Below are 13,484 nucleotides of genomic sequence, written 5' to 3'. Positions count from 1 at the left end.
TAAAAAGTTGATGTTCAATTGTTTAATATCATACCAGATTATTTCATAAACTGAACTTACTGACAGTCATCTAGCATCTGTTATATTCGCAAATTTCTGTAAACAATTTAATGTTGCTGAAGTTATATTGGTATTTATATTCGAGAAAATTGTTAATGTGCCCCCCTTGGAAAAGATCCTGCGGGCGCCCATGTGCAGAAAAGAATAGATTGCAATTTCTACAGAGACAATATGAACAGCAGCAATGTAGGCAGTGTGGAAAGATCTAATAATAATGTTATTGGCTTTACGTCCCACTACCTACTTCTACAGTTTTGGAGACAATGAGGTGCCAGAGTTTAGTCCTGCAAGTAGTAGTGGAGGAAGAAAATGGAAAAGTTGGACCTTATTCACACAGAAATTGAGAGATGATATGTAGGCCAGCATGAAATGACTGTATGTTATTTTAAGAAACAAAAAGAGAGATCAAGTAAACACCAGATTTGTGAAGGATGAAGGTGGCATAATATTAACAAAGCCATAAGAAATAGATGGAGAGAGTATTTTCAGAAGTTGCTGAACATGAGAACTAATGACAGTCATTCAATGGATGACCAGGAAAGGCAATATTAGTTGATGAAGAAATGGATAAAGAAATTACAATGAATGAAATTGAAATGGCACTAAGAAAGATAAAGAATGGAAAAACTGCTGGAATAGATGAAATTTCAGTGGAGATGATGAAGGCAGCTCGAGCCGTAGGCCTGCAGTGAACATATTGAGTTCTCAGAAATGTCTGGGAGAATAAGGAGATCCCTGAGGATTGGCAAAAAGGAATAATCATCCCAATGTTCAAGAAAGGCGATAAGAAAGTACTGAAGAACTACAGGGGAATTACTCTGATATCCCATGTTGTTAAGATAATGGAGAGGATACTGGAAAGTAGGATAAGGTTGCGGGTTGAAAATCAGATACAGGAAAATCAGTTTGGTTTCAGAAGTGGAAGGTCAACAATAGAGCTCATTTTCATTATGAGACAACTAATGGAAAAGCAGTGGGAGTATCAATCACTACTGATCTGCATTTAGGGCAGTTGCCCAGGTGGCAGAATTCCTATCTGTTGTTTTCCTAGCCTTTTCTTAAATGACTACAAAGAAGTTGGAAATTTATTGAACATCTCCCTTGGTAAGTTATTCCAATCCCTAACTTCCCTTCATATAAACGAATATTTGCCCCAATTTGTCCTCTTGAATTCCATCTTTATCTTCATATTGTGATCTTTCCTACTTTTAAAGACACGACTCAAACTTATTCGTCTACTGATGTCATTCCACGCCGTTTCTCCACTGACAGCTCTGAACATACCAAAGCAAAGTCACTTCCATACAGGCCATGAAGGCCCTTGGAGGAGTGGAAGGTAAAGGCCTTCCACCATTGTTAACCTCGGCACGTGATGGAGTAGAGTGGTTAGCTCTATGCCCGGCCGCCTTTGCCCCCAGGAATTAACCTGGTACTCATTTTTGGTGTAGGCTGAGTGAACCTCATGGTCATATGGACCTCTGAAAGTGGAAATCTCGTTTCTTAAATTTTACGACTTCCTGACGGGGATTCGAACCACATCCTTCCGGGTGAACCGAGCACGCCTTTACCGCCTCGGCCAGGCCCCTTCTGAACATACCACTTAGTACAATTTACGAACTTCGTTGTGTAGAACCGTATTGATACAGTTAAAACTAAGAAGCAACATTAGGTTTTGGTCCACCCAATCAATACACATCAATACACACATGTGTATTGAAATGTCGTATGGCTTTTAGTGCCGGGATATCCCAGGACGGGTTTGGCTCGCCAGGTGCAAGTCTTTCTATTCAACGCCTGTAGTCGACCTGTGCGTCGTGATGAGGATGAAATAATGATGAAGACAACACATACACCCAGCCCCCGGGCCATTGGAATCAACCAATTAAGGTTAAAATCCCCAACCCGGCCGGGAATCGAACCCGGGACCCTCTGAACCGAAGGCCAGTACGCTGACCATTCAGCCAACGAGTCGGACACATGTGTATTGATTGGGTGGAACAAAACCTAACATTGTTTCTTACATACCACTTAGTAAAGCAGCTTGTCTCCTTTCTCCCAAGTCTTCCCAGCCCAAACTTTGCAACATTTTTGTAATGCTACTCTTTTGTCGGAAATCACCCAGAACAACTAGAGCTGTTTTTCTTTGCATTTTTTCCAGTTCTTGAATCACCTGGTGAGGGTCCAATACACTAGAACCATACTTTAGTTGGGGTCTTACCAGAGACTTATATGCCTTCTCCTTTACATCCTTACTACAACCTTTTATTTACAATCATATTTGTGTGATTACCCGAATGAAGATCTTTCCTTATATTAAGACCTATTTATTTACAATGATCCACAAAGGGAACTTCCACCCCATCAACGCAGTAATTAAAACTGAGAGGACTTTTCCTATTTGTGAAACTCACAACCTGACTTTTAACTCCATTTATCATCATACCATTGCCTACTGTCCATCTCACAACGTTATCAAAGTCATTTTGCAGTTGCTCACAGTCTTGCAACTTATTTATTATTCTGTACAGAATAACATCATCTCCAAAAAGCCTTATCTCTGATTCCACTTCTTTACACATATCATTGATATATATAAGAAAACATTAAGGTCCAATAATACTGCCTTGAGGAATTCCCCTCTTAATTATTACAGGGACAGATAAAGCTTCACCTACTCTAATTCTCTGAGTTCTATTCTCTAGAAACATAGCTAACCATTCAGTCACTCTTTTGTCAAGTCCAATTGCACTCATTTTTGCCAATAGTCTCCCATGACCTACCCTATCAAATGCCTCAGATAGGTCAATCGCGATACAGTCCAATTGACCTCCTGAATCCAGGATATCTGCTATATCTTGCTGGAATCCTACAAGTTGAGCTTCAGTGGAATAACCTTTCCTAAACCCAAACTGCCTTCTATCAAGCCAATTATTAATTTTGCAAACATGTCTAATATCATCAGAAAGAATGCTTTCCCAAAGCTTACATGCAATGCATGTCAGACTGACTGACCTGTAATTTTCAGCTTTATGCCATCACCCTTTCCTTTATACACAGGGGCTACTATAGCAACTCTCCATTCATTTGGTATAGCTCCTTCATGCAAACAATAATCAAATAAGTACTTCGGATACAGGACTATATCCCAACCCATTGTCTTTAGTATATCCCCTGAAACCTTATCAATTTTAGCTGCTTTTCTAGTTTTCAACCTTTGTATCTCACTGTAAATGTCATTGTTGTCATAGGTAAATTTTAATACTTCTTTAGTATTAGTCACCTCCTCTATCTGTTATGATATGGTGATGACATTCAATGACATTGAAAAGGCATATGACAGTGTCCCCAGGACTAAAGTTTGGGCCAGTCTGGTACAAAAAGGAATTGGACAGGGATTAGTAAAAATGATGATGGCAATGTACAAGGAATGTTGTAGTTGCGTGCAAACACAAGTTGGCAGGACAAGTTGGTTCAAAATCACTAGTGGGCTGAGACAGGGAAGTGTTTTATCGCCAATCCTGTTTACAACAGTATTGGATGACATCATGAGAACAACAAAAGCAATATATGGAGGAAGAGAAATGAACATCATGATTGTTATTTGCAGATGATATTGTGATTTGGGGAGAAGAGGACATGAGGTTCAAGAACAGTTGGATATGGTGAATGGGAAGATCGAAGTATGTTGATTGAAAAAAAGTGTAGAAAAGAGTAAAACTCTTGATATTACTAGAAGGGAGAAAGAAAGGAAAGGTCAGATTAGAATTGCAGGCAAGCCCTTGAAAGTAGTGGTGAGGTTCAAATACCTGGGGAGTGAATTAATGGAGAATGTTCGACTGGATACTGAGATTAGTAAGAGGATTCAAGCTGGAAGCTGTTTCTATCATAGTGTAAGAAACATGTTATGGGACAAAGATGTGCCAATGGAAGCAAAGGAAATTATGTACAAGATGTATTACATACCCATAACAATTTACGGAGCAGAAACTTGGACAAGACAAAGAAGGATGAGAGTCGAATACAGGCAGCCGAAATGAAGTTCTTGAGGAGTATGATGCAGAAGAGTAGAAGAGACAAAATAAGGAATGAGAAAATCCAGGAAGAAATTGGAGTGGAAAAAATAAATGATAGAACAGAGAAGAGCCGACTAAGATGGTTTGGGCACATAAAGCGAATGAGCGATCAAAGAATGCCAAAAAAGGTGCTGGAAATGCAAATACAAGGAAGGAGAGGCCATGGACGACCATGATTGAGATGGAAGGACACAATCCAACGCAGCATTATAGAAAGAAACCTAGACTGGGATGCAGTGTTGGAGGAGGAGTGGTGGAAAGACAGAAGAAAGTGGAGAGGAACCATATTTGTCCCTACCCAGCTACAGCTGGATAAAGGGAAATGATGATGTTGAGTTCTTTTACATGCCAGTAAATCTACCAACATAGGCTGACGTATTTGAGCACCTTCAAATACCACCGGACTGAGCCAGGATCGAACCTGCCAAGTTAAGGTCAGAAAGCCAGCAACTCAACCGCCTGAACCACTCAGCCTGGCTAAATGGTAAACATTATATAACATCAATTATTAAAAGATAAAACCTGCAGACAATAAGTAACGTACACAATTAAATGAACTTACTTGAATTATGGCAGCGAACTCTGAAGGTTTCTTCTGTTAATCCAAAGCTAGGAATACAATTATCATAGTCAATTTGTTTCTTACTAAAATATTTTATGTACAGCAATTGACTGACTGATGTTCCTCACAATTAATGTAAAGTATTAAATCATAACAGTGACACAAATCACAAACATAATTAGTTGTACAAATAAAAAAAATAATTAAATAACATATACATAAATGCAAATATTGGTATAGACTTTGAGTGAACGATTAAATCAGATTTTTGATAATATGAGGTTAGCAATGCCTTGAGTGTGTTTAATTTCCCTCCCTCCACTCCAACCCAGAGATTCACGATAGTACCTGAAACATATTATTTTCACTAGCTCACGCTAAGCTTTACTAACCATTTCTGTCTGATCAAATTTCATAAACTCTTGTACTTTTCTGATCTTGATGATATTTAGTTTGCAAAACCCCAGAAATCTTTCATTTTTCTGGCCTTACATAGCCCTTTCCATTTTAAAAATTTATTCTTGTTCTTCAAAATATCAAAACTTTCCTTTTCATCCTTCAAGGCACAAATAATCTTATTTTGCCATGTAAAACAACTGTCATTATCTTAATTAGACATGTTTTGCACAGACCTCTTATTTATGACCTAACGAGAAATTCAATTATCCCAATAATGTATTGGTCTCAGAGTAGGACCAGGTTAAGATGTTACTTGAGAGGCAAAGTCTCATTTGGTATCATCATGTCTACAATTATTTTATTGTAAAAGAGGAAAACAGGCTGTGTGTATGTTTATCAAGCTGTCATATGTAGTATTTTCCTCAAAGGACTTCTGATCATTAAAAAAAACACACGCACGCACGCACGCACACACACACACACACACACGCACGCACGCACAAAATCATTATAAAACCTTATTCCTTTCAGCGTTCAGTCTGCAAGCCTCTGTGAATCAAATGGGAGTGGGACTCCGTTACTCCCATGGGTCTGAGGCTTCACGAAGGAAAAAAATAACAGACAAACACAACACTTAGAAATGCTCCAACTTGTTTGGTCCCGGTTCACACGTAACACACACAGTCTATTTACAGCTTCCTTGGAGGATGTTCACAGCCATCTTCAAGAGTTTTCAGTAAAGGTTTTTGCTCCTTCAGCTGAAATGAAATATATGAAAAATATAGTAATAAATGTGATGTGCTTATTTGCAGACTGTCTTAAAAAACACATCGTACAATAAAATAATATAACAGAACACTTCAATTATCCCAATAATGCATGATTAATTGGCCTCAGAGTAGGACCAGGTGTTACTCAAGAGGTAATGTCCCACTGGTTATCATCATGTCTACAGATTTACTTCACATTTAAAGGCAGATACTGAAGATATTTGGCAGGTCATCATTAATGACATATTTAGGGAGTATGTTCCCTGAGCTGAGACCCTTAGTCACAAACAAAATACTGCTGGCTGAAGTTAACATAAATACCGTATTTTATTGCATAAGTTCCCCCCTGACATAAAAATGTTTCCAATGTCACAACATACCGTAAATTTGAACAGTGAAGTTGCAGGCGTGTTTCTAGGTCAGTTTGTTACAAGTCGTCATAATGTCGAAATATTCAAACTAAACGGCAAAATTTAAATTAAACGTGTTATCTTATGCCGATACAAACGGCGTGAAGCTGCAGGAAGACATTTCTCCGTTGATCATAATTGCAAAGGCAAGCTCCAAATCTTTCTGTGGGCCTAAAAAAGGGAAATATCCCGAAATTGATAATGGTGTAATTGCTTATGTCACAATGAACTTCGGAACGATGGTTGTGCTGTCTCTTATGAAATGATTCAGAACAAAGCTCACGAGATAGCTGCCATGCTCAACATTGACAGAAAGGATTTTAAAGCAAGCATTGGTTGGGTGATTCGTTTTACGAGATGGCAAAATCTCAGTTTACGGAGGAGAACATCTTTGTGCCAGCATTTACCTCGAGACTTCACAGATAAGGTAATCGAGTTCCATCGTTACGTAATACAAGTTGGTAACGCTGACCAGACGCCAGTGTTTTTCGATATGCCGCATAACACCACCGTTGCTCCAACTGGCTCAAAAAGTGTCCTTGTGAAGACGACTGGAGTGGAGAGTCTAAGATGCACAGTGATGTTGTGCATTACAGCAGACGGCAATAAACTTCCACCGTATGCCATCTTTGAAAGGAAGACATTACCAAAGGAGACTATCCCACATGGAATTCACTTACGAGTTCAAGAAAAGGGCTGGATGACAGCAGATTTGATGGTGGATTGGTTGGAGAAAGTCTGGGGAAGACGACCAGGGCATTATTACAAAAGAAGTCCCTTCTTGTCCTAGACAGTTTCCGGGGTCACCTTGTGGAAGCTGTAAAAGAGAAAATGAAACATGAAGTCCCATCCTTTCATGATCCCTGGAGGTTTAACGTCTATTCTTCAACCTTTAGATGTCAGCGTCAACAAAACTTTCAAAGAACATCTTCGACGCCTGTATTCAGAATGGATAGCGGCAGGATTTCATCAGCTGACTCCAGGAGGCAAGATAAGGAAGCCATTAATACTGACGATGTGCGAGTGGATAATCCGGGCATGGGAGAAAATTAGTGTCGATATTGTTAAGAAGAGTTTTAAAAAATTGGAATTTCTTGTGCCATTGACGGTTCTGAGGAAGACATGTTGTGGAATAGTGAAAACGAAGAAGATGATGTGTTATCTGAGCCTGAAAATAGTGATGATAGTGACGAATGTGAGGCCACAGAATAGTGAGAGAAAGAAACAATGAAACAATGCATTGCTGCTCTTCATTGTAGCCTAATGAAACCGTGGTATTCTTTTGTGTTAATTGAAAATAAATACCGGTAGGTACCACTTTTCTCACATACTGGTATTACCGTGAATATAACTTTTACCTAATACGTCGTTTCCCTTCCTTTCTGAATGCCTAGAGGCACCACTCGCATAATTCCCTCCCTAGTGTTTTCAAGAAAACTTTTCGAGAAAAAAAAAAAGGGAGAATCATGCAATAAAATACAGTATTTAATCACATATAGTTGCTATTAAAAAAAAGGAAAAAGGGGGGGGGGGGTGAGCACATGGTATTGAATGTTCCTTGCATTTAATATTTTATCAGAGTTTTAATTAACATCGACATATAATTCACCTCCCATGCAAATACAAACCTTGTGGATACCCACATTAAACATCTACAGGTTCAACAATTTCTGAGAAAAGTGTACCTGCAAGGAACTTCATGCACTACTCATTCTTATTTTCGAGTGACTGTAGCCTACATTATTGCATAAAATAACCACTCAGCATGAAGTGATGTGTGCTGCATGCTCTGTTGAGGAGTGTCATGTACTGTAAACAAGAGACTGCTTTGCACTGCCATCTGTTAGTTATGAGTTGAAATATTACTTTTTTCTTTTTGCTATTTGCTTTACGTCGCACCGACACAGATAGGTATTATGGCGAAGATGGAATAGGAAAGGCCTAGGAATGGGAAGGAAGCAGCCGTGGCCTAAATTAAGGTACAGCCCCAGCATTTGCCTGGTGTGAAAATGGTAAACTGTGGAAAACCATCTTCAGGGCTGCCAAAAGTGGGATTCAAACCCATCTATCTCCTGGATGCAAGCTCACAGCTGCGCGCTCCTAACCGCATGGCCAACTCGCCCAGTACCAATTCTGTTAATATTATAATGATAACAAAGAGGATTACTGATTTGGTGTGTGCATCTACAGAATTTATATTGAATATATTAAACCTAGTTCAAAAGTACATCAAAGTGTTTGACTTTTGTTGACATAATTGCAGCTGAAAGTACTTTTGTAGTTGTAGACACTAAAACTCGAGACGTTTTAGTCTATGATGACTTGGAATGTTTCTGAAATGAACTCTACTCACCAACACTGCATTTTCTCATCCCTGCCTTTCTTTTTCCGGATGGCTTTGCTTCCTTATGCTACGGCTACACCAGTATCACTATCAGCTGATTCACTCACATCAGCATTGTCAGTCTACTATGTTTGTCCAGTTACCAGAATATTCCTCCATGGGAATTGAACCCGGGACCCCTGTGACCAAAGGCCAGCACGCTAACCATTTAGCCATGGAGCCGGATCCTAAGAGTAGATTTATGACTTGATTGTAAAAGTTGATGCTTTTTGTGTCCTGGTGAGTATTTCCTGCTTGACAGAGTTGTCTTTGGAGATTGTGCTTCCAAGAAACTTGAAGTGAGAAACTGATTCTAGATTTGCTCCTTCCAAAATGAGGTTCGAATTTGTTCCTTTCCTGCTGATGGTCATTTCTACAGTCTTTGTTTTACTTATCTTCCTCTCAAATTTAATGAACACATTGTTCCACTAAGTCAGCTTTTTCTGTGCTTCAACTTCTGTTTCTCCCTATAACTGCACATCATCAGCAAATACCAGGGTATTTGGTATGCTGTCCATTTTCTTAATAGACTTTATGATCTTGTCCATTACTATTAATGAACAAGAGCACTTCCTTGTTGGACAACTCTCTATGTCTCAAACCATTTTGATCTTCCATTGCCTATCTGAACACAGCTGTAGCAATTTTGGTATAGCATCTTCACTTTGTAAGTCAGGTACTTTGGCACCTTGACATCTTCCAGGCATTCCCAGATCTTGCTCCAAGAGACACTGTCATAGGCCTTTTCAATGTCCAAAAATGTAATCACAAGATTATTTCCATGTTCCCAGTACTTTTCTGTACATGAGTAATAAAGTAAAACACGTGCTAGATGATACTGAAGACATTAAACACTACACCAGAAAAAATAATTTATTAATTTCTGGAGTACCCGAATTACCAAAAGAAAATATCTATGATATAGTAGTCATTATGGCTACTGTGTTGGGTGTGAATTTGCAGAATTGTGACATTGATATTGTATACCGACTATCATATAAAGGGATCAAAACAAAGAAGATTATTGTAAGATTCATAAACAGGTGAAAAAAAGAGGAAATAGTGCAGGCTAGAATACAGAAAAGAACACTGAAAACCATAGAGCTAGGTTATCAGGGAGCGCCACAGAAAATCTATACATCAATGACCATCTATTGCCGCACAATGACGTAATTGCAAAGAGATGTAGGAACCTAAGGCAGAAGGGTAATATCTTTGCAATATGGACCAGGGACTGTAAAATATATGTCCGAGAGGTGAGAGAGGGTCCAACTTTGCACATAGTGAACAAACACAAACTAAATGAACTGGAAGGGAAATACTGCTAACGTAAAATATTTTACAAACTACATTTAAAATTAACATGGATTGAAATACACCAGTTGTTATTGATAAATTAAGCTTGAAGGAAGTAGGCTATGACACTGTACAAAACTACCAACAAGAGCAAATATCTCAGAGACATAATTCTAACAAAGTACTTAAGTGATTATACATTAATGCACGTAGTATATTAGAAATAAGTCTGATGAGGTAAAACTAACAATGGATCAATCATGCTTCCCAGATATAGTAGTCATCACTGAGTCTTGGTTAGAAGGTACTGAGGCAGATTATTTAATATTTCAGGATTTAGGTTATCACACGTATCAAGACAGGGAAGAGATGGGGTCGGATGATGTACACGTCTGTAACATTATCAGTTAAAAATAGTAAAGCAGGGAACAAATAACATAGAATTCTTCAATTAGATTTAACACAACATGAACAAAATTTTACGGTAATTGGATACAATAATCCACGAGAAAGTAACATAACAGAATTCATGAATGTGCTAGAATGTCTACTAGAAGGAAAAATAAACAAACTATTATTATAGGTGATGACAATATCAATATTCTTGAAGAAGATGGACATTATAAAACATATTTCCTGATGTTAAAATGTTACAATTTTGACATATGTAATAAAATCTTGCCTATGAGAATTACACCTTCATCTTCTTGCCATTTGGAATTTTTCCCACTCTTGCTTCATGGATTTGTTTCTCCCCTCCCCATTTTTTCTTAAATGAGCACTGATGAAAGTGTGTTTATATCATACCAATAATTGGACCTCTACCACTCTCGTCCCTGTACGCGCTTCCATTTCCTTCCTAGCCTTTGATTATATTTATTACTTCTTATTATCTTTATGACTTGGGCTTGATTATTATACTACCTTACCATTTGGTGTTTCCTATTAGGTTTCACACCTAACTACAGGATGTCTGAAAACTTTCACGTCGCTCTGTGAACTCATGGCATATTTAATCCTGGGCTTTTAGATACTTTATGATTAGTCTATCGTCGACATAGAGGTAGCAGTACTGCCTCTATAGTGACGGTATGTTGCCACTGTTTCTTAACAGTATGTTTAAGTGTTGGTAACAGTGCTACCACCATGTCTAATAACAGAACTTGACATTTATCCTTGAGACCTGTGGAATATGTCTCTTTCAAAGAAACATTTACTAGGTTGTGTAAAATATCATCTTGGATATGACCTGTGGAATATGTCTCTTTCAAAGAAATGTTTACTTTATGGTGTAAAATATTATTGTAGAATATTTTACTTGTATTCCTTTTATATATCTAAATTTGGAAATGTAACCATGAAATTGTAAATTATTTTTATTGTTGAGTGATATTTTGTAATGTTCTGGAAAGTTTCGTGACGCAGACTTTCGGAAAAGGGTGTGTCTGCCCCTGTCGATTCTAGAAGCATGTTCTTACTAATTTTGGACGATGGAAAGTTTGCGATTAGGGTTAGGTAATGTTCTGGAATATTGTGCAAACATCGTGATTTGGTAAGGGGTTTTAATTGGCGGATCTGGGTGGCGAGAGGGAAGCTCCTGTGATCTGATTGGTTTCTCGGTGATCGCATTGGGGCTAGCCTTGCCTTCTTAAGAGAGCAAGGCAAGATTTCATGGTCTTTTCGTTTTTTGTCAGTCCAGCGATCAGACGCACGTCGACTATCCTCTCTGCCTTGGGGTAAGCGCTGTTGGTTTCATTTCCACCTTTATACTTAATGTTTGCTTGTACTTTCACACAGGAGTTTACCCCTACTCGCCCAGATTTGCCACACTATTAATCAAATGCCTTAGCTTTTCAGCTGGGCCTGCCTGTTTGATTTTGGAGACATTCCCCCTTTTCTTTTAAATTGGTAAACAGTGTAATTAGTAGATTAATATGATTTCCCTCGGGGTTTGCCTCCAGTAACTCTGTATTACTTGATGCATGCTAGTTTTTCCTCTGCCCCGCATCAGAAGTGTTTTTGGTGTGGGAGCAAGTTGAACTGGCCTCTCCGTCAAGTTTAAGTTTTTCTGCTTCCCCCTTGTTTCCGTTATGTGGCGCAATTGTCTGAAAGCGCCGTTAGCTTTCACTATGTTGTATTACTAATATCATGTGTTTCTTATTAGATTCAATCGTTGTATTATGGAAGTTGCATTACATTGAAGTATCTCTGTATCTTAGCCTCTTGACTCAAAGGAATTGTCCTTGGTAAATTACATTTAGTCTTGTTGATGTCGAGTGTTATTTTGTAACGTTTTATTTTGGAATATAATATCGCAGAACAAGGGATCACCGTTGATTTTTCTAGAAACCCGCAACCTACGTATCCCAAATGCCCCTGGTAGGGTTTCCATGCCCGCTCCACATCCTTTATTATAGTCGTCACGTTGCCTAACCTGATGTTCATTTGTTTAGACTTGATGCAGTTTATCTGAGGTTGGGTTTGGTGCTATGGATGTTAAAGTGCCATGTAATTTAATTTTTCCTTTTTCCTCGCTATGTATTGTGTAAACACTGAAAACCGGTTACAATCCTAAGTGTGTCACTTTGTGAGAATATTGCATTACAAGCATGGTGTCGGTACCATTGCAGACTTGGTAGCAAGGTATCTTGATAAACTGAACCATTTGCTTGAATGGTAGCAGAGTGACAGTTCTTGTGAATGATAATAATCAAACTCAAAACTTTGTTCAAATCTATTATATATATATATATATATACTGACTTAGCAAATGTCATGGGATAGTCACTTAATAGCATGTGGGGCCTCCTCTGGCCCTGCGAACTGCAGTGAGACGCCGTGGAAGTGAGTCGACAAGTCCCTGGTAGTCCTCTGGACGCAGCTGACACCAAATCGTTTGCAGCGCAGCCGCCAATGCTGGTCCGTTCGTGGGTGCAGGATCCATGGCACGGAGCCTGCGTTCCAGGACATCCCAGATATGCTCGATAGGGTTCATATCGGGGCTCCTGGGTGGCCATGGCAGTCGTTGGACCTCCGCTGCATGTTCCTGGAACCATTCCCAGGTGACATGGGAGCGATGTGGCGGTGCATTATCATCTTGAAACACTGCAGAACCGTCTGGGCGCTGGAAGGCCAAAAATGGGTGGAGATGGTCTCCGAGCAGCTCAACATACCGCATACCATTTAAAGTCTCTTCCAGAACAACTAGGGGACCCATTCCATATCAGGAAAATGCACCCCAGACCATAACAGAGACACCAGCGCCCTGGACCACAGCTTCGAGGCAGGCGGGATCCATCGCTTCATGTGGTCTGCGCCATACACGGTGCCTCCTATTGGCATGGTGCAGTTGAAATCATGATTCGTCCCACCATATCACGTTAAGCCATTGATCCAGTGTCCATCCCTGGTGACTGGTGACAAATGCGCGTCGTTGTGCCCGATGACGTTGGGTTAACAGTGGCACCCGTGTGCGGCGCCGGCTCCCATACCCCATAGAACTCATGTTCCTATGGATTGTCCACTGGGAGA

The 13,484-nt window shown here is 39.4% G+C and overlaps 1 protein-coding gene across 2 annotated transcripts in view; it reads right to left on the bottom strand.

Moving 5' to 3' along the window:
* Positions 1–4,671: 4,671 nt before the first annotated feature.
* Positions 4,672–13,484, bottom strand: part of LOC136880376 (solute carrier family 35 member E3) — a 49,547-nt gene continuing 40,734 nt past the window's right edge. The window contains exon 6 of one of the 2 annotated variants that reach the window (XM_067153296.2): positions 4,672–5,852. In XM_067153296.2, the coding sequence (XP_067009397.2) occupies positions 5,784–5,852 (69 nt within the window). In that variant the 3' untranslated portion in view covers positions 4,672–5,783. The remainder of the gene's footprint in view (positions 5,853–13,484) is intronic. The other variant, XM_067153297.2, reaches the window with a different exon arrangement.

Source organism: Anabrus simplex, chromosome 1 (assembly GCF_040414725.1).
Source record: "Anabrus simplex isolate iqAnaSimp1 chromosome 1, ASM4041472v1, whole genome shotgun sequence".
NCBI lineage: Eukaryota > Metazoa > Arthropoda > Insecta > Orthoptera > Tettigoniidae > Anabrus > Anabrus simplex.
The sequence above is the reverse complement of the archived record's forward strand: the minus strand, read 5'-3'. Positions and strand labels throughout refer to the sequence as shown.